The 21967-nt window shown below is 39.2% G+C and overlaps 1 protein-coding gene across 1 annotated transcript in view; it reads right to left on the bottom strand.

Annotated features, from left to right (window-relative positions):
* The window catches only part of LOC307187808 (uncharacterized protein), a gene marked incomplete at its 5' end in the record, with an annotated part of 610289 nt that extends 588555 nt beyond the window's left edge, over positions 1-21734 (bottom strand). The window contains 3 exons of the mRNA XM_079924344.1: positions 8578-8953; positions 9270-9460; positions 21615-21734. Coding sequence (XP_079780470.1) covers positions 8578-8953; positions 9270-9460; positions 21615-21734 — 687 coding nt within the window. The remainder of the gene's footprint in view (positions 1-8577; positions 8954-9269; positions 9461-21614) is intronic.
* Between the last annotated feature and the right edge of the window lie 233 nt (positions 21735-21967).

Raw genomic sequence — 21967 nt, 5'->3', positions numbered from 1 at the left:
AAAATTAATACCTGTAGCATGCAACAAAGGAATTCTGTAAACACCAATGAAAAGCCTTGCCAGAAGTTTAGGGGAATCTGCAGTTTGCCCCATCTTCACCATCTCCATCACCTTTTGTAAATGAATCAACCTTTACTGACAGTCTTAACTACTTTGATAAGCAAAAAAGGGCTATCGTTTAATTTTTTCCTTTACATTTTATCATTAAGTTAAAATTTTAGCTGCTTATTGGCCTTATATATTTCCAGCTTTCATAGATTATCAGTTTATTTCTTAGCCCATTTTTCTATTGGTATACTTGGAAATTGTTTGGTAGCCAATGACAATGCCTATTGTCTCCAATTATGTTCAAGGCACTAGGGATAAAATGATGATCAGTTTCTCTCTTTAAGAGGTTTTCAATCTAGTGAAGAGGACTGATATAAGCTGTGAATCACAATATTTTGGGATAAGTTCTCTAATAGGAAAAAACGCTGAAAGGTTTTTGTTAAGAGTAATATTAAACTGTTATTCACAATTTGTATTGAAAATATTTTATTGATTTACTTATGGGATTTTTGACTTAAGACTGTTAAAGTTTATGAGGTCAAACCTTTATATTTTCCTTTTATATTTGTGTTTATGAAGTCTCTATTTTCTTCTAACTTGATTTAGAGTTTCTTTATAGTAACTCTTCATATCATCTGACATTTATTTTTGAAATGTAATGTGAGATAGGGAGTGTCCCTTTTTTGCAAATAATTACTCAATTTTCCCAGCACAATATATTGATCATTTTTTGTTTTCACACACGTTTGTGATTACTGCATATCATGCTTTATTTTCCATATTTCAGAGTTCGTGTCTGAGGTTTTTTAAATTTCTTCTTCATGTTTGTCTGCATGTTAATATACTGTATTAATTACCACCATTTTTAATATCTTTAGTTGATAGTACAACTCTGTCTCAATGCTTTTTTTATTTAAACATTCTCTTGCTATCATAGCTTATTTGCTATTCCATATGAACTTCAGAATCTCTAAATTTTGCAACAATCTCTTTGGATTTTTATTTGGATTATCTATATATATGATGTATGTATATACATACATAAACATTCAGTATTTCTATTTTGAAAAAGTCTCTACTTTTTCACATTTATTGTCAATATCCATTAGTAAAAGTTTGCGTTTTATATCCTCTGAGTTTGAGTTACTTTAAAAAAAAGTCAGGAGAAACTTCAGGCAGCTCTGAAATAACTCCTTATAACACTTAAAGTATAAAATATCTATCTATCTATTTATCTATCTGCCTATCTATCGAGAGACAGACAAAGGGACAGAGAGACAGAAAGAGAGGGAGAAGGAACCAATAAAGATGGAGAAAAAAATGACTACTTTAGCTGCCTTCAAGAAATTTCAGGATTGGCCTATTTTTGTTTGTTTGTTTGTTTTTGCGGTACGCGGGCCTCTCACTATTGTGGCCCCTCCCATCGCGGAGCACAGGTTCGGGACGCGCAGGCTCAGCGGCCATGGCTCATGGGCACAGCCGCTCCGCGGCATGTGGGATCTTCCCAGAGCGGGGCACGAACCCGTGTCCCCTGCATTGGCAGGCGGACTCCCAACCACTGCGCCACCAGGGAAGCCCCTGGCCTACTTTTTATTTTAGTCAGCATGGTTAGAAACTAAAGATTATCTCTTATTTATTTGAATAAAGGGAATTAGGCCAACATAATCACTAAAATAACTTTATCAGTATAATTCATTATTTTTTAGTTTTTGCTTATCAAATATAGCCACTCTCCTGTCTCTAACTGGATGGCTGTGTTCACTCAGAGAAATCAATATGTATTACTCACATTCAATTCATCCAACCCCTCAAAAATGGGAATTCAAGTAATCAGTAATGCTGCTTTCATTTAATAGACATAGAAACTAAAGTAATGATGGACTGTGGTGGGAACTCACCAGCAACGGAAGGAGTCTAACTATTAGTTCATGTGCCCTATTCATGCAGCCACAGTGCGTGTGTGCACATTTACTGCAGTTTTTCTTGTCTAATAGCATTTAAATTTATAACCAATTGTATACAACCAAAGTATACCTCTGGCAATTGTCTTTGATTGAGTGCTAGGGCCCTGGGGAAGTCACCCACAAATTTTGTTGTTCAGTGAGGAATTGATTCAGCCCTGATGTCACCTATATATGTCATGAAAACATTTCATAGTCAAAGACCAAAAAAATGCTAACTGCAGAAACTCAGAACGAAGTGCAGTATATCAGCTATAAACCATCTCTTCAGTTGCAAATTTGCGTCTTAGGACAACGAAGTGTCTCTTCAAACCACTGTCTGATAGAATCTAGCAATAGGTTTGTTTGTTTTCTTTTTCTTTTTCCTTTCCTTGAGTAATAAGAGAGCTCCTAGTTCTTTACAATCCTCTCCTTATCCCCACATGTCCCCTCACTCTGCTGTATTTTGTTTTTGTTTTATGCTAACTTAAAGCAGTAGCTTTTAAGGTTTTCTTAACCATTTTCCCTTGCTATGAAACGTTGAAGAACGAAAAAATTTGGAAACAATTGGTATATCCTGGAGTCCCTGAATTCACCTATTGATCACTTTGAAGCCCATAGACCTCTGGAAGTAAGAAATCCCTTTTTTAGAGATACTAGTAAATATTTTAAAGGGATATTATAGACAAAATGACTGAATTAAACACAAATATTTTACATGCAAACACACCTCTAGCCCTATAAATCTTAGACGACATCTCTGAATGCCTCTCAATTTATCATTTTCTTGATCCCAACATAATATTAATGTGATGTATTATTATTTCAGGTATTAAAATATTTAGATGCACAAATTGGTGGATGTTGTCATTTCTTCTTATACCTCCATTTTACAAAATGTAGGGCTGTATAATGGGCAATTGGTATGGAGTTAACTTATACAAATAGTAGTTGACAAACAATGTTTCTAGACCCGGTTCTACTTTCAATTGACTTTGGGTATTATTAACTTCCTGGAGTGAAGTTCTTCCTCATACACAGGAGAGGTTAGACTAATGACCTGGGTTTTTCCCAGGTCCAAATATCTGATTTCTGCTTAGCTTTCATCTAACTATTTAATAATCAGCCGAAGCTGACTTTGTGTGCCAGGTATGGTAACTGTTGGTTGGTTTACTTGCTTTTTTAAAAACACTGTTTTCCTAAAGTTTTGTATTTTGGGCAGAAAGGAGAAAACCCAGGGCAAAAAAAGGTAAAGGCTTAAGTGGGTGGTATACGCATGTCTGAATCTAGATAAATATTGAAACAGCATTATCAGAAGACTTTTCCTCATCTCCTAAAACTGGATTGTAGAGCAGCAATCTTGAAGATTTTTCTTGAATGATGGAAATCCATTCAGAAATTACTATTAGCATTGTGTGCCCTGCACTAATACCTTGTCATAACAGAACTGGTAAGTTGGCATTAACTCATTATGTGATCTGGCTTCTTGGGAGTACAACTTCAGTTTTCCTCTAATATGAAAATACTGTTCACAAACCAACTTTTTGAAAGCCAAGCTAGGTTCCATTCTTTACACGAAGGTAAAACACACACACACACACACACATCCCTATTTTGGGACTTAAGCTAAAGACCCTAAAGAAAATAACAAAATGGAAAGCACAGAAAGTGAAACTGGAATCATAATTGCACACTGTTTTACGCCCAAGAGAATAGAATCTGGGAAAATACTGCAAGGTTTTATCTGTAATTGGACAGGATAGCCAAATCAATTCTGAATTAAGGACAAACTTATTTTGAAATTTTTGAAGTGTTTTGGCATTTCTTATTAGACGATCAGATGCTGAGTCTTTTTTTTTTTTTGATGAATAAAATTTAGGAAAACGTTATGACCCAGCAATCCCACTACTGGGCATATATCCTGAGAAAACCAAAATTCAAAAAGAGTCATGTACCAAAATGTTCATTGCAGCTCTATTCACAATAGCCCGGAGATGGAACCAACCTAAGTGCCCATCATCGGATGAATGGATAAAGAAGATGTGGCACGTATATACAATGGAATATTACCCAGCCATAAAAAGAAACGAAATTGAGCTATTTGTAATGAGGTGGATAGACCTAGAGTCTGTCATACAGAGTGAAGTAAGTAAAAAAGAAAAAGACAAATACCGTATGCTAACACATATATATGGAATTTAAGAAAAAAAATGTCACGAAGAACCTAGGGGTAAGACAGGAATAAAGACACAGACTTACTGGAGAACGGACTTGAGGATATGGGGAGGGGGAAGGGTGAGCTGTGACAGGGCGAGAGAGAGTCATGGACATATACACACTAACAAACGTAAGGTAGATAGCTAGTGGGAAGCAGCCGCGTGGCACAGGGATATCGGCTTGGTGCTTTGTGACCGCCTGGAGGGGTGGGATAGGGAGGGTGGGAGGGAGGGAGACGCAAGAGGGAAGAGATATGGGAACATATGTATGTGTATAACTGATTCATTTTGTTATAAAGCAGAAACTAACACACCATTGTAAAGCAATTATACCCCAATAAAGATGTTTAAAAAAAAAAGGAAAACCTTAACATCAAACTCCAGGGTTTTTGATCGACTTTCACAGAGTTACATGAATACGTCACTCTCAATATGGAAGAAGTAGAATGTTTCGCATTAGAATTACGCTTTTGGGTCCTCTATTACCACTTCAATTCACTCATCCCCTTTAAATGAGGTTATGTAGATTTGACCTTGGATAGTCATAAATGCCTTTTAAGATGTTGCTAGTTTGAATGCAATATGTTAAAGATAATGTTTCCCACTCTAGTTCCTCTGAAAAATATTATTACTTGATTTTAAAGAATTTCTAAAGGGCAGATGTCCTGTCATTTTATTGCTTAATCATCTTTGAATCCCTCTCTTACCTTTAACCTTCATCATATGCACTGCTGTTTTTGGATACATAGCTTCAGAAGTAACATGTATGAGATATTTATCGTGATTACTTTCCAGTTCTTAGATTAATTTGAGTATATTTGTGTGGGTGTGTGGGTAGATGTGTATTAACTGGAGAGAAAATGAGATGGAAGGAGACTGAGCCATGGGATACAGGGTAGGTTGGCAGGAGATAAATCTTCTATATAAGTTACCTACTTATTTTGTTTATGATCTATTTTACCTCAAGAAGATATAAGCCTTATGAGGGCAAGGGTCTTTGATTTATTCTCTGATATGGTCAAAGCAACTAGAACAGTGTTCTGCACACAGTTGGAACACAGTTAAACTTGTTATTAGGATGGGTTGGTGAACTTGTTTCAAATGCAGGAGTGGTTACATTCTTCCTGAGAAGATTTCCAGTGTGTGTGTGTGTGTGTGTGTGTGTGTGTGTGTGTGTGTGTGTGTGTGTGTGTGTGTGTGTGTGTGTGTGTGTGTCCAAGAGAAAGAGAGACAGGGACAGAGACTTCAAGAAAATGCAAATGAATTTCTCATTTACTGAACTGGTTGAGGATTTTAATTCTCTGAAACATGTTAGTTTTCAAAAACCAAAACGATCTCATCATTAATTAAATAAATACAAATTATTATTAAATAAAATAAAATAAACTTCACTGTCTTAATGTAGAAACTCTAGTCATGACTCTTTGACAAAACAAATATGTTTTATTTAATGAGATCATGGTATTTATTGCATTGCTATTCACAGTAAATGTGATCTTTTTAGAAAAGTTATGCAGTATTAAAATTAAAATCCAGTATAGGTCAAAAAGTGAATTTAGTAGTCTAGAGTCTTGACAAGTTGACATTTACTTGAGTTACTAAAATCCATCTAGAAAATATGGCAGTCTGAGCTCATGGATTGCCCTGCAGCAAAACAAGTCAAAACTGAAGTGGATCTGCAGAACTGGCAGAACTTGAATTGCTTGTATAAGCTAAGTGGCTAGCACTATTACAGCCCCTAAGCCTGAGCACTCCCCCTCCCACCCAACCCTGCGATGTTTCTGCTCTCTGTCACACACACACACTGCTGCTTTATCCTAACATTTCTGCTCATTGACACATTTCTCCACACTTTACTATATTTTGGTCCGGTGGCTTTGAAAATGTATTTAATTATCTGAAAAATAATCCCAAAGTAAAAGTCCCCCTCCAGAAAAAAAACCTCAAAACACCTGAAAATGAATACAAAAGCTCTGTTTAAAAACTTGTGACTTACCCCAATATATAATGCAGTGGATTTACAAGATATTACTTGTTAGCAATGTGAAAAGCACATTCTTAGCCAAGTAGTTGAAAATTTCCTTAAAAATTCCACTTTGATTACTGGATGTTATTGGTAACTTGGTTTTAATTTAAGCTTATTTTAAAAGTATTGATTAGTAATGCATAATATAACGTAAGCCTATTTCTCCCATATCCGCTAATAGGGGAAAACAATTTTATCAGCTCATAGCACTGCATAAATGAAACACAAAACGAAAATCAACTGCCTAATGTGTTTAATCATCTTAATAAAGTCCTAAAAGTTACAACTAAATATTGCAACATTACAATAATCACCTGGCAACAGGTAAATTGTGTATTGAAATGTAACAACCACAAGCCATACTCTTTAATGATATCAGAAAACTATCCTTTTAAACAAGATGCGATGACTACTACAGGGAAAATACTTGCTACCAATTTCGTACTACCCCAAATGCAATGTATGTGTTCAACTAAAATGGTATGAAAAATTCCATTTACAGTTCATGAAATGATAAAATGTGCAACCATTCTCGGACATAAAACTAACATCACTCCTAGTTCATCAGTAAGTTACTCATCTGCTTCAGAATTATTTTATATTACTAAATTGGGGGTAAATACTACTTTTACAATTAAAAAAAAACTTACAAAAAATGCTGACATTTTGGACAGCTCCCTCCTGGTTTTTCTACAGTATTTCTATTAGGTGTCTTACTTTCATTTTTTTCAGCTTTGCCAAATCAGAAATGAGTCCAGCCAAAGTCGTTTCTGCCGCTTGGGTTTGGGTTTTGTTTGTTGTGTTGCGTTGCGTTTGGGGGCCAAAGATTCCTCCAGTGAAAGGGATTAAAGATCTACGTAACTGGGAAAGTGCTGTTCTCAGCTCAAGAGCCGGCTCCCAGCATTGAGCCAATTTTTAACATTTTTCCAAAGATTCTAGCTGGTAAGAAGGGAGCTGCCCTCTCCAGTCCCATTCCCCGCTGCAATTCCAGCGCCTCTGTAAAGGACCACAGCCTCTCCATCTGTGCCAGGGCAGGGGCAGTTTGTTACTGCCGAGGTATTTCAAGAACTTTCCAAGCAAAGACTCCTAGGAGACAAAGGGCCACATACAAAGCAATCGACAAGAATAAGTTTGTGCGTCCTGAAGAAGGGTGGAGAAACCACTGCACTGAGCTACGGAGACTCGGACTTAGCCCGGCGGCACCATCCATTTGCAGCAGCGCAAAAATCCGCCTTCTGCGGAAAGGTTTGCAGCGCGGGTGGAACTCCCAATGGCTTTACAAAATAAACTAATTAAATATAAAATAAAAACAGTGTAGGTACTGGAAGAAGCTGGGTACTAAACCTGGGTACTAAACCTTAGCGGTTAACGTGCTCTTGGTCTGACTGCCCAGACCCCAGTGGGCCGGAACTTTCTCGGAGGGCGGGGCCACCCGGCAGAACGCAGCCGCCGCTGGCGCGCCCGGCCGAGTCCCGACCCCGAAGGTACCGGCCAAGGTAGCCCGATGAGGCAGGGGCTACATCTGAACGTGCACTCGAGCCCCGCCCCGTTTCAGCCGCCAAGTCTCTGACACCCGTGCCCCACGCTGGCGTGGGCCAGGAACAACCTCCATCAGCCCCTCAAAGCGGGACTCTCTCCATCCCCAAATCTGCGTTCCCGAAAAGTGTAGCGAGCTTCCTACGTGGGACGTCAGACACACAAAAAAGCCGCCACTCTCCAAGCCTAGTTCCATTCCCCAAGCCTAGTTCCACTCCCCGCCCTCTGTCCTCCTTTTCTCCAGCGAGGCGGACCAACCGTTACTTTCCTCTCCCATACCCTCCCCTCCAAAGTCCCCGGCGCAAAGTGGGACTTTGGGGAGCCTCGGTGAATGCGCCCGTCCCCTGGCGCGCTGTATCCACAGCTCCCTCTTTTCATTAAGGCAATAAAGTTCAATTTTCCCGGCTCTTAACGAGCCACGGAGGACTTTCACGTGCGTTGCGTGCGCTCTCCCTCCCGCTGAGCCAAGTGCATCCTATTCACTCCATCCCAGCCTGGATCCCTGAAGGACGTCGGTTCACGCAAGAGGGGACCCACCGCGCTCCCCGCAAAGTGCCCCAAACCGCGCACCCACACACGCAGATGCACACACAATGCCATCCCCGCGCTATCAAAGTCTGTCAGCGCGGAGGGGAGAACGCACGAGCAGGAGTGGCACTGGAGCGAGCAGCAGCCTAACCGTGCGTCCGGACTCTCTGTCCGGGTCCCAAACACCCTTGTCTGAATGCCCGGGCACAATAAGCCTCGTAACTACTAAGGATAACCCCGGTGGTCCCCGAGCCGGTGCGCGTACCGCCGGGCCGGACCTTACCCGTGGGGCGCGTGGTCTCCCGCCGCTCGGCTGGCCCTCGGGCCACAGGGACGCTGCAGCCTGGGTCGCGCAGATGCAGCTGCTCCGCTGCCGCTGCCCCATCCCCGGCGCCAGCATCACTTCTCCGCCGCCTCCACCTCCTCGTGCTCCGTTCTCTCGGCCGCCCCTCCACGGCGTCCGCCTGCAGGACCGGCAGCGCCGGCGGCGCGGCAGGGTGGGCAGCCGCGGAGGCGGCGGCGCCCGCTCGAGCTCGCCCAGCTGCACCGGCTTGAGCGGCCGCGGCGGCAGCCGAAGAACCCGAGCCCGGCTGCGCTTCCCCGGCGAAGGCTCTGGCCTCGGCGACTGACAACCCCCGGCAGCCAATCGCTGCCTCGCCCTGCGAGGCGGGGGGAGACCAATCAGCGGAAGGCCCAAGGTTTTCCTCCGCCTTTGCTCAGCAAGCTCGTTTCCGGGAGAAGCGGCGAGGCTGCTGGCGTTTGGGATGGGGGGAGGTGGGGGAGGGCTTCGCGGTGGGGGACTCCTGGCTCCGGAGCCTTAGGTGTGGCCGGACGGCCGGGCCCACCGAGGTGGGCCTGGGGCGTTTTGTGACGGTTCGGAGCTTGGCAGAAAAGGGCCCCCCGGGGTGACTCTGTCCCCAGAGCCTCGGCCCGGAGGTTCAGCGTCTTGGCATCCCTGTGTAGCGGTCGTGGGACCTTAGTACGAACGGCATTGCAGGAGAGCGTATCCCTGGAGGTGGTGGCCGCCTGGAAGGCATCACGCGAACAGCCACTAGACAGCGCCCCCGTCCTTCTCCCTTTGGCAGCTTTGGCATTTGAGAAGAGTGGTACTTCTCAGCCTCCGAACCACTCCATCTCCTAGCAATCAGCCCAGAAGTGTGCCCGAGCTATGAAAGAGGCACCTGGAGAAATGTTCTCAGAGTTGTAGGTGGAGGGACCTTCCAGACCTTCGTTCCAAATAAACTTCCCCACCTTCACCCCGTCTCAACAAAACAAAACAAAACACAACAAAACACCTCAAGTAGCAATAAGAAAGTTTAAACAGGCAACCTAGCTGGTTTGTCTTTTTTTTCCCTTTGGAGAATCACTTCTGAATGATAAAATAGGTTTTTGTTTGGTTTTCGTGTGTGTGTGTGTGTGTGTGTGTGTGTGTGTGTGTGTGCTTGACACAAACACCAGAGAAGTTATGTTATTTAACAAGGAAAGAAAAAGCGAAAATGGCAAACTCTTTCCCCTCATCATTCTCTCCCCAAAACTTGTGATGATCTTTCCTTGTGCAGCATTTTAAGTCCCTTCAGTGCAAATACGTTTGAAAGGTCTAGAATTCTAATAAGTCTGTAATCCATCTTGCAGTAAAAAAAAAAAAAAAAGTAAATTCTACGTGAAGAATTTAACTTGTGGGTCATTCTTCAAGCAACCTTCTCTATCTTACAACTTTGTTGTGAAGGTCAAAAATTAAGGGTATAAATTAGCTACATAGTTGTCTGACAAATAGTTGGAATTCGGTATGTGTTAGCTATGCTGCCGCTTCTATTTCTCATTATATTTAAGTAATCTTTTTATTTTTGCAGTAATCACCCCTTCCTTCGTTTACCTTCCTTCCAAGATAATTCCCTGTGACAACCAAAATAAACCCTGCCGAAATTTTATGAGCACTCTAAGGAAAATTTAAGTGCACAGTAGACCTGTGTTGTTGCCATCTTCTAGTACTATAGGAAATGTATGCATATCAGTACCATTCTTCCCAATTTTCTTGTACTCCTTTCTCCCCTCATCAGTCATTTGACCAATCTAGTTTGGGAGGTAGACCATCTCTGATTAAAGAGACAACTGTGCAAATGAAACAGATGTTATTTACTTTTAAGTCTAAAAACAGACATGTACCACATCACTTTGAATTTTTAATCTAGAGAAGGTTTCTGTTGCTATGGTTTGTTTAGTTTTTTAAATTATTTATTGTTCATTATTTTTTGTGATTATTGTGTAGCTGAAAATCAACAGCCTGATTAACTACATGAGGTGATCAGTAGAGGAATGGAGTTTCAGTCTGAGAGAGAAAAAAATTGGTGTCTTATTCAAACTTCATGGGGGGAAAGGGGAGTAGTTATTTGCAATAAGTAGAAATATTAAAAACTATATCTTAAAATTGGAAAATTTAATTGCAATGACAATTTAGAAATATCTCTGATAAAAGATGTTTTGAATGACCTTCAATCAAAAGAGTAATCCTGACTAAAGAAAGCGTATAAAATATGAAAATGTTACGAAACTTCAGCATACTAAAAACTTTCAGAGATGTGCACACAAATATCTACATAATTTTTCTAACCACCCCTCCATGCCCTGCCAAACATACTCTTTTCCAGTATCATGTAATATTTTTTCATGATATCTGGTATTTTGCAACAGTTAATCCTGAAAATATATAGGTCCTATGTTCCATGGGTTGTTAGTGATTAAGATAATCAAATGACTGTCTGACAAGCAAAAAAGTTAACATTAACAGCAGACATACAGCTATAACAGTAATATCTCCCATCACTAGTGCTATGCATAAACAGCTTTGAGCAAAAGAAACCTGCACAATTAACAACCTACTAAGAATGAAAACCATGAAATATTTAACATCAATGAAGATGGAAAAGTAAGAAAAAATTTTTTTAAGTAGCTGAAAAGATTGCATGCTGATGCTAAGTTTTATGCATTGCTGTGAATTTCATGGGATGTATTGGGCAGAAAGTCCAGTGTTATTTAAATATATGACTATTTAATGAGCTAATTATATTTAATTAAATAACTGATGTTTCCTTTTTTTATTCTTCCTGCCTTCTTGAGTATGTCTGTTTTTCTCCCCATGCAATGAGAGAAGTCACTCAACTTGTTAGTGGAGGAAGAAGTTTGCTTAGGCACTACTTAAATCAATAACCACTTGTCTAACCTTGAAAATATATAAACTCATTGTATATTAATTGATGCAAAAAATCTGTATCAAGAATAGAAACTGAATAGTTCACTGGAGTCAGTTCTGAGAAAAGCTACATCAAGCCGACAGAAAACTGAGTAAAAAGGAAAGAAATCGGTCTAGTTCCAGCTCTGTTTATGACTGGGTAAGTAATTGCAGGTGAGTCACTTAAACTTGCCCAGCATTCCTTATCTGTAAAATAGAGATTAAAGCCAAAGTAAACCTGTAGCTGCCTTTCTCAGGTGTGAGGATTAACTTATAATTGGAACTGCAAGCTACAATGGTCTTTTTGCAGAAAAGACTTTCCAGAAAGGTAGAGCACTGGAATTTAATGATAATATTACCCTCTTTTGAGTGTAACTTAGGTTAATTCTCACAACAGCCCTGTTCACTGTGGATATGTCATACCTATTTCTACAGATGAATATATTAAGTTCCAAAGAGGCTCTCTTACCAATTTTTTGTTAAATTGACTATCAGGTACATTTTATTTGTTGATGTAATCCAGAGAGAGTGTTTTTCCCATGGTTCCTTCACTTTGCCATTTCCAATATGGTTGAAATATACAAGTTTAAAGGCTGGCTCCTTAATTTAATTGAAGCTCAACCCATTTTGTTTAATATTGGATGTAAGTTGCACCTGGAATAAAGCTATTGCCCCCAATATGTAATTAATTAGATACTTTCAAATACATAAAGCTTCTATTTCCATATTTAAAACTCTGAGACATCTGTAAGGATGATGTCATGCTCATGTTAAAAGATTACTATGTAAGTTTCTTGTGTTAAAAGATTAAAGAAAAATCGATGAGAAAACAAAACCACCAGAAGGGAATTGTATTCTATTCAGGTCATCATAACTAGTATTTTTTTTTAATACAGTTTATACCAGGACCAATGATCTTCCCCCACCCCAGCATACACAGGAACACAATAAAGTCACTCATCAAATTTTTTTTTTTTTTTTTTTTTTTGCGGTACGTGGGCCCCTCACCGCTGTGGCCCCTCCCGCCGCGGAACACAGGCTCCAGACGCGCAGGCTCAACAGCCATGGCCCACGGGCCCAGCCGCTCCGCGGCACGCGGGATCCTCCAGGACCGGGGCACGAACCCGCGTCCCCTGCATCGGCAGGCAGACTCCCAACCACTGCACCACCAGGGAAGACCACTCATCAAAATTTTATAAGGGGACAGGACTCCAGACTAAACAAATGTTCCAACTCCTAGCCTTATACTATTCCCCCTCATCACACTTCTCTCCTGAGATTTAGGAGTTGTCAGTAGAGAGGGAATCACTGAAACTACGAGAATGTAAAAGATATCCAAGGACAAAATGTAGACAGAGCAACAAGCCTAGGAGATCACCTGCAGTTAAGAGAAAATAAGGATGGTGGGGTCATTTTGTGGGGGAGGGGATTTAATCTGAAACCTGGGAAGAAATTGAAAAGTAATTGGGTACTGTGGAATCCAAGGAAGGATCAGGTTGTTAAAGGACTGGAAGGTGAAATATACCAACTCTTAACTCTAAGTGTTGATGAGAGATTGTGGATTAAGCGAGATCTTTGGTTTCTCTTGAAAGGACCGTTATGGTACGCTGATTAGAGTGAAAATCATTTGATCCACACAGAATGGGAAAAAGATAGTTCAAGTGGGTATGTTTCTATTATATTAGAAAAGAGTTATGTTATTCTGGGTTCAGTATTTTGAAATAAAGGTGGAATTATGATTTATGCAGAAGGCTGTGTAAAGAACTTTGAGACAAGGTCTCACAAAGTCTTAAAGTATTGACAATCTTTATGGTTATTATTGAAGCAAAATCATTTGCAAAGATATGCAGTCCTTCAATGAGTGTGTATGTTATAGAAATCAAACTATTATCAACATTGTAGAAAAAAATCTTTCTTTATCCTATAGATTATCTTCAATTTTTATAATCTAGAATTAGGTTATTTGCTTGAATAAGAAAATCCAATCTGTTTTAATAATGGTTTTTTTTTCCCTGTAGCTTTAATCACTAAAGAGAGCTGCATATTGCATTGGTCCAGCATGAAGTAGGAAAGTGGAAAGGAAATGTGTGTGTGTGTGTGTGTGTGTACTTGTGGGGTTGGGGCGTTGCAGGGAGGCTAGGCAGGTGAAGGAGAAGCAGTGAGGGATGGGAAGGGTAGGAAAGGGAGGAGTAGAGCCTTTTTAGTAATTTGCGAAGCAGTTTTCCCTGGCTTCATTAATCAATACTTCTTTCAGAAGCCACGTAAAGCAGAGGACACTAAAAAATTAATTTAAAAAAATTAATGACTTCTGTATTACCACAACGGAATGTTGTTTAAGTGCCTAGCATAGTGCTAGGAGTTCAAGAAATGTTTGATCAAGAAAACATGAATTTATAAACATTGTATGGAGTTTTTTTGGGGGGGAAGGAGAGGGCTGCTGCTGAAAGTTGAAATCAACTGATAACATTTAACATGTGTCCTGCAATTAGGATTATTTTAAGTTTACATAAACGAAATCTTAACATGTAATTTTACTTCCCAGGTTTTCCCCAGATTGCTGGGCAGATCACACATGCCATGGGTTGCCTTCTCTCCTCAGACTAAATCTTTTCCCTTAGCTTCCCAGTCCCTCTCCCTGTCAGGCTTTTAACTCATTCTCCTGGTGTTTTTAGGTGATTAGGAAGTATGCCTGGAGAATGATCCTACCTACTTGGGAGAAAAGTGCTAATAAAAGGTCGAAGCTGAGTTCCTAGGGACTGGGGCTGCTGAAGCTAATAGCATGAATCATCATTAGCTTTCACTGATGCCGAGTCTTGCAAGTCTGTGGAGTTCATACAGAAAGAGAAATTTGGATCAATAGGGCTTTATGGTACCATGCAGCTTGATAATTACTTTCGAGAAATTACGTTTGTAAAGCTTTTTTCTTCCTTAAAAAAAAGTTGTTTTCTGTTCTGAGATCCTGCCTTAGTTTCTGTACCTATAGATAAACCTGTAGTATTTTTCTTTAGCAACCTTTTTAAAAAATTCTTCTTTGACGTTGCATTACTTTGGAGGTTGGCTGGATGCTGCCTTTATATTCAGTAACCTTTGGTGTCTATTTAACAGTGGCCTGATACTTCATAACAGGATTGATTTTTAAAAATCCACTTCTCCAAACGTCTACAACACCAAGTCACAAACATATTCAGTCCTTGGTTTGTAATGGGCTAGGGTTCTGGCTGTTGACCTGGCAATGTTAGGGGTAGGTGGGTTATGTTGTTTCGTTGGTAAGTGAAGTGTGCAAGCCATTGCTGCTTCTGTTTTATTGCATATTGACTGCACAGAGACCCAGTGAGCACCATGAAATGCTTTCACATTCACAGGGAAAAATATAATAGACTTGCACATCTCAGTGTCGAAGGCCTTAAACAGAAAGAGCCAACAAAATATTTTATGCCCTTGCAATGTCAAGAATTTTTAAAGCTTTAACATAAACCAGGGACCTGAGAGTTGTTTATGACCTTAATACCATAGAATGTGAGTTACCTTGCACGTAGACTCAGTCATGCCCACTTGCGTTTAGCTGCTAGTGGACAGGACTTTTAGATGTGGTTAGAGAGAGAAAGTGGAAGTAAATGTTTTTAAAGAGGTAGAAAGACCTACCTTTCTTATTAGCATTATTTTAATCACAAAGTGAAAATCTGGTTTCACATTTCAGAATTTTCTTAAAATGCAGCGTATGTAAACTAGAATATTAGAAATCTTATAGTCTACATCTTTACATCCCTGGCTTACAATCCTTTCTAAAATCTTACAACCCTATTCCTGTACTGATGATTTTTCTCTCCCAAAAGATGTGAATTCCTGACAGTTTATGTGAATGTCTCTGAAAGAAAAAACCTCATTATTTGAATTTTTAAAGCTTGCAGTAATAATGGCTTCCATTTTTTATATCCTTCAGTGTTTTGAGATTTTACTTGTATATACTGCATTCAGGATTTTTTTTTTTCTTAATTATACTCACTGGTTAGACCTATACAGTACCTGACTGAGTAGTTCATTCTTAGAGAAGCAATTCTGATTATTATCAAGCACTTTTCAATTGAGACATTAATTATAAATATTTTTAACAAGGACATTGCAAAACATAGCTGCACAGGATAAAATAAGTCAGATTCCCAACATGATACATTGTGTAACATCTCTACCAGGTTTTAGGTACTCTATAAATATGTTATATTAGAATTAATGTTAATTTGTGTAAGAAAGATAGATGACAAGGTATTTTAGCTTGCTGGTGTTTATCTCCCCTATGGCCTCTTGGATGGTCAGCTCTCATAAAGCCACTGCCCTGTGGATTTTAAGTCTTTGGTGTAAATCTTCCTGAATTAATCCAGTCCTCAGCCACATGCCATCTCCAGCCCTCCTAACAGCACCCCAGGGTTACAACCCCTAGTCCAGTATACCAAAAATGTTCTAACAGTACAACCCATTAGACATTATATAAAGTCTCAAGCTGTTGTAGCAACCTGGAAATCCCTTAACAGAACATTTAAATCAGGTGCTTTAATGTAACTAATTAGCGTCTTTTTAGTCTTTGAAAAACTTGTTGTTTCTGGGGATTGAACAGGAGACCCTAGAATCTAAAAGCAATAGATCGAATTTGAGCAGGAAGATGATTTCCAGCAGCTGGTATTGGCACTAGAACATAGATCCTCTTTGTGGGGCTCTAGCCTCTGGGGGCAAGAACATCATTGTTTTCCGAAGAGTAATAAGATAATTGCGTGAAGCACAATTGCAAATCAGCCACGAGAAGAAAATAAATGAAAGACCCAAAAATGTACAAGTATTCTTCTTTGCTTGACTTTTAATGAGAAAGTAATGAAAATTAACCACTAAGTCATTAATGTGTAATGTCTATTTTCATTGGAATTGAGTGGCTAGTATTCAGTGACATAAACACAAGTGAGGTATATATTTTATGGGATTTTCTGGACATTAACTGAGTGACAGTGGTACAATAAGATGGGTGCTGGTTTTGGTGATCAACTGAAAAATGTTTAAGAGAAGCGTGGTTTGATTCATTTTGGAAAACCCCACCACAAAACCTCAATCATCCCAGGCACATTTTCATTTACATGGAATGGGTAAAGCAGGAACATTTTAAAGTGCTTTGCTTTCTAAGCAATAAAGTGAAGTGATTAAGAATGGGGAGTGTGGGGACAGACCAATCTGAGCTAAAATTCTAGGTCTACCTTTTATGAGATGTGTGACCAGGCCCACTGAGTTTATAACTCAGTGCCTCAGTTTCCTCACTGGTGTAAAATAGGAATAATAATAATAATACTTAGTTCTCAGAAGGACTTTGAAATTTAAATGAGATAATATGCTCTAAGTGCTTAGTTTAGTACCTGGAAGGTAACTGCTCAATATATATTAGCTATGTAGAGAATTTTCATTATTATTGATCAATAGATTAGAGCAGGAGTAATCAAAGTTGGGGTGGTTGACTTGTTTCAACTTTCAACCTTTCTTTTAAAGATCCGTCTAGTCTTATAGTTTTTGCTCATGCTTTTCCCACTAAAGAGATATGTTTCTTCATTACACGTAAATTTCAGGGGCTATTTCACTTTTTTTTTTTTTCCTGGGAAATCTTTCCTAAAGTAGTTGTTGGGATAGCTACCCTGCAACAGATAAACCCCAATATATCAATGGTTTAACACGATAGACATTTCTTTCTTACTTATTCTTGTTCTATTGGTATAGTGAGGAGGAGAAGCAAAGGGATTTGCTCCACAGGGTCATTCAGGCTCCTTCATCGTCAACATATAGCTTTCAAAATGATTCTGGGAATCCACATCCAGATGAAGATGGCATATGAGACAAGAAGCACTGTTCAGGTGCGACATGTCATTTCTGCTGACATGTTATTGGCCAAAACTTAATGACATGGCCACATCAACGGCAAGGGGTCTGGGAATGCCAGTCTAACTGTTTACCAGGAGGAAAGAGAAATGCTTTTAGTGAACAGTTCACCTGCTTCTACCACAGGCTACCCTTTTAAATTTTCTCTTGACCTCCACTATGGTTAGAAAGATAAACCAATTCCCAACTAGCTACTGCATCTGGCTCAATACTAAGATATTTGTGTGCTGTACCTTCTTCTCCATCTGGCATGCTTCCTCATAAACTATAAACTAAAAGACTAGTTATCTTACCTCACCCCGCCACTGCCCCAATGAACAACGGTAAATAGAGAATAGAGGAGCAATTAAAAACCATCTTCTTAGGAATGAGAGTAGTGGGACATGTCAAGGAGACACTGGTCCACAACAATCAAGAAAACTTTACTGTGGGCTTTCTTAAAGCCCCCCAGTCTGGGTGAGGGAAAGTTCCTTAGTGAGGCCCTGATTCTAATTTCCAGGAGGAAGACTCTTGTGCATGTTTCTCTCTGGCCCCGCTTTTACCTGCAGGAAGGATTTTCTCTCGTACATTATTCTTCATGATCACATTTGAAGCGGTGATGGGCATATGCTCTCTTTTTGCAGCCTGCTTCTTGCTGGTTCAAGCTTGGAAACTCAATGGTTTTTTTATACCCTGAAGAATCCAAGTTTTGTTGTTGTTTTTAAAGCCCGGACTTCCTATGTCTTTGATAATACATCAAAGACTTAATAGGCTCCCATCCTACTTGTTTCCGGATAGTACTGTATGCTAGTATTCACATATTCACAAGTTCCTTCTTAGACATAATTCTCAAGCCTAATTTATTTGTTTTTATCCTTGCTCTTCTGTCTCTTGCCCTTCAACTCAGTGAAAGCTTCTTGGAGATCAATCAACAGAAATGGGTGGGGTGGATACACTCTTAAACCAACTTAATGGACCAAGTTGCTCAATCTATTTCTAAATTGTCTTTCCTAATATGTGAGGACCAGAATCAAATTTGTCAAAACTTTAAGTCACCAACTTTTGGGTCTTTCACTATTCCTTTTCATTTCTACTTGTAAAACAATCAATTCTTGAGTTACCTCATATGTCTTTATTTTTAGTATTTCGCTAAGTTTAGCTATTAGCAAATGGTACACACTGTTACAACTGCATTTTCCAACTTCTCCTAGTTCTAAAGAAAGGCTCAGTGGATACTTGGTATTATTCACTTTACTGCCGACAACGATTTTTCCAGACAAACATTTTGCTTGCACGTGGCATCGTTCTACATCTTCAAACTCATAATATTAATTTTCTTGTAGCCTACTGCCCAACTACAAAGCCAGCGCCACGTATTTTAAGGTTTAGTTTTGTAGCATCCCACTTCTAATACCAATTTATGTGTTAGCAGTTGTATCACTAGTTGCTATGACAGATAAATCTGGAAATATTATTGGCTTAAATTAGTGGATGTTCATTTCTTGCTCACATAAAGTCCAACTAGGGGTGGGTAGTACGGAATCCATTCAAGAATTCAGGCTGAGGGAAGCCCAGGGAAAGAGAGAGAGGAAGATTACACAGGTGACGTTTATAGGCGAGGCCTGGAAGTGATATATACAGTCATGGCCAGACTAACTGTAACGTAGGCTGAGAAACGTAGTGTGTCCGGAAGGAAATGGAGATGGGTTTGTTGAACAGCTTACTAGTTCCTCACCTATTTACTTCAGTTCTTACTGATCTTTCCTTATACTAACTGTGACACCATAGGAAATTATTTTTCACCAGGAGCTATATTTAGGTCAATTCTTCCTCATCTCCATCCAAATGAGAAGTATATATACAAACGTAAAACACACACTTGGTTCTTATTTCTGTATTGGTAGTTGAGAGAGCTTAGGCTTTTGAATCAGTCAGTCCTGGGTTCAGAATCCAGCTCCACCACAAATTAGTTGTGGGCCACTGGGTTACTGCACTTCTCAGAGAACCAGTTTTCTCATTTATAAAATAGGAATAATAATAGCTACTTTGTAGGGAAATTGGGAAGATTAAAGGATACAGTGGTAAAAGATAAGGTGTCTCTTCTCCTAGGTACAGATTAAGTACTAATTTACTTGATTAACATTATGACAATTGGAAGGGAGTTTGTGTACCCAATCTATAATGGAATAATAAATGCAAGCCTTTAATTCATAGTTTATTTTTGTCCTGATTATTATCAATCAAGTGTGATTCAAGGGACTCAAAAGACCCCTAACCTTGATCTTGCTTGTAAATTTTATCTTTTAAAGATAAAAATGATTCAGTGATTCTATGATTCAAATTCACCTCCAAGTTTTTTCTCTCTGAAGTCCTATTCTTAGATTTTAAAACCTTTTATATCACAAAAAACTAGGTTATACTCTTAGTAGCACAACCAAAGGCATGTTGACATTCTGATTATCTTTAAGCATCCACCCTGACAGTGCAACAGTGGTAGCAGCAAAACAGAAATTAAATTAAGAAGAAAAAACAGAAAAATACAGAGAATATAAAAGTTGTGTTTCAGATAACACATTCATTTATTCATAAAACCAAAAACAGTTTTTGTGCTAATTTTCCACTTAATGAACTTAAAAAACATTTCTTTCATACTCTGCTCTGTCTAAAGTGTTGTCTGCTTTTTGAAACTATAAGGGTATATTTATTAGCAAGGAATATGCTCAAAACATATCGTTAAGTGGGAACAGCAGGTCAAAAACAACAAGCTTGATCCATGAAAGAGAAAAATTGATGTTGGACTTCATTAAAATTAAAAACTCTGCTCTGTGAAAGACCCAGTAAAGAGAATGAAAAGACAAAGCCATACGCTGGGAGAAAATATCTGTCAAACCCATATCTGATAAAAGACTTGTATGCAAGATATACAAAGAACTCTTAAACCTCAACAATAAAGTAATAACCCCATTTTAAAATGGACAAAAGGTCTGAACAGATATCTCACCAAATAAGATATACAAATGGTAAATAAGCATATGGAAATATGCTCAAATCATTTGTCACTAAGGAATTGTAAATTAAAACAATAATGAGATGCCAATACATACACATTACAAATAGCTAAACTCCAAAAATCAACTGCTGGTGAAGATGTGGAGCAACAGGAACTCTCATTCATTGCTGATGGGAACATAAAACGGTGCAGCCACTTTGGAAGACAGTTTGTCAGTTTCTTACAAAGCTAAACATCGCTATGCTTTGTTAGATGGCATGGTAACCCCACACGAAATGTTTATGGCTACATACAAATGTTGATAGTAACTTTATTCATAATCACAAAAACTGAAAGCAACCAAGATGTCCTGCAATAGGTAAGTGGCTAAACAAAATGTAGTAATCCGTACAATAGAATATTATTCAGAGGGGAAAAGTAAAAGTAATGAACTATCAAGATACACAAAGACAAATGCATAATGCTAGGTGAAAACAGCCAGTCTGCAAAGACTATATACTGTGTTATTCCATTTGTGGGACATTATAGAAAAGACAAAACTATAGAGATAGTAGACAGATGAGTGGTTGCCAGGGGTTCAAGGTGGAGAGTGCTGAATAGGTGAGGCACAGGGGAATTTTTTGGGTGGTGAAACTATTCTGTGTGATATTATAACGGTGGATACAAGACACGATGTATTTCTCAAAACTCATAGCACTTTATAGCAGAAAGAGTGAATATACTAAACTAAAAACCAAAAATCACTTTGGGGGTTGGCAGATCCCAGGATGAAAGGTATATAAATATATATCTAGAAATAGCAATGATTATCTCTTGATTATGAAATTACATTGACTTTTTAAAGAAAGTTATTCTAATTATATCAACATGGAAGGAATGGACGCCATTATAAAATTTCCAAATCTTGTGTGAGGCATTTCTTGGCTTGCACAACTTCTACCACTCAAAATGCAGGCTTGTGGAGACATCATCACGCAAGTATAACATGTTTTACACCTTCCTCACCCTCTCCAAGTGAGCTCCTGCAACCAGAGCCACTGCACACCACACTCATTTCTGTCCACGTCTCCAAAAATTGCTAAACAGGAAATGGTCTTCCTCCTATATGTTGCTAACTCTTACCACCTGGGGCCATGGTCACCTATCTAGCAAGTAAGTTCTTTCTAGGCTGCCAGTTTGCTTCTGCTGCATAGCAGCAAACAGCGGATGTCAAGGCCATCCATGCTTTCCTTGGCTCCTGAGCTGCTGGACGTCTCCCTGCTCTGATCCGTCCTGACTGCCCAGCTGCTTTTGTCAGGGAGGTCCTCACTTCATCCGACATGTCCCCTTAACTCAGAGTACATAGGATTCACTTGATTTTTCTTCTAGTTTACTCTTAGCTCTTAAAAATGATGGAGATTTTCGGGTTGAAATGTTAGAATACACTCCCACTATTGCTGAGGGCTCTGTAGCTCCAGAATCACTCACCACATCTTTAAGACTAAAACCTTTTTTGGTGACCTGTCATTTTTTATGAGTGTACTTTTAGAAAACTATCAAGGAAAAAAAAATGTG

Source organism: Stenella coeruleoalba (assembly GCF_951394435.1).
Source record: "Stenella coeruleoalba genome assembly, chromosome: 6".
NCBI lineage: Eukaryota > Metazoa > Chordata > Mammalia > Artiodactyla > Delphinidae > Stenella > Stenella coeruleoalba.
Note: the sequence above shows the minus strand (reverse complement) of the source record. Positions and strands in the feature narration are given on the sequence as shown.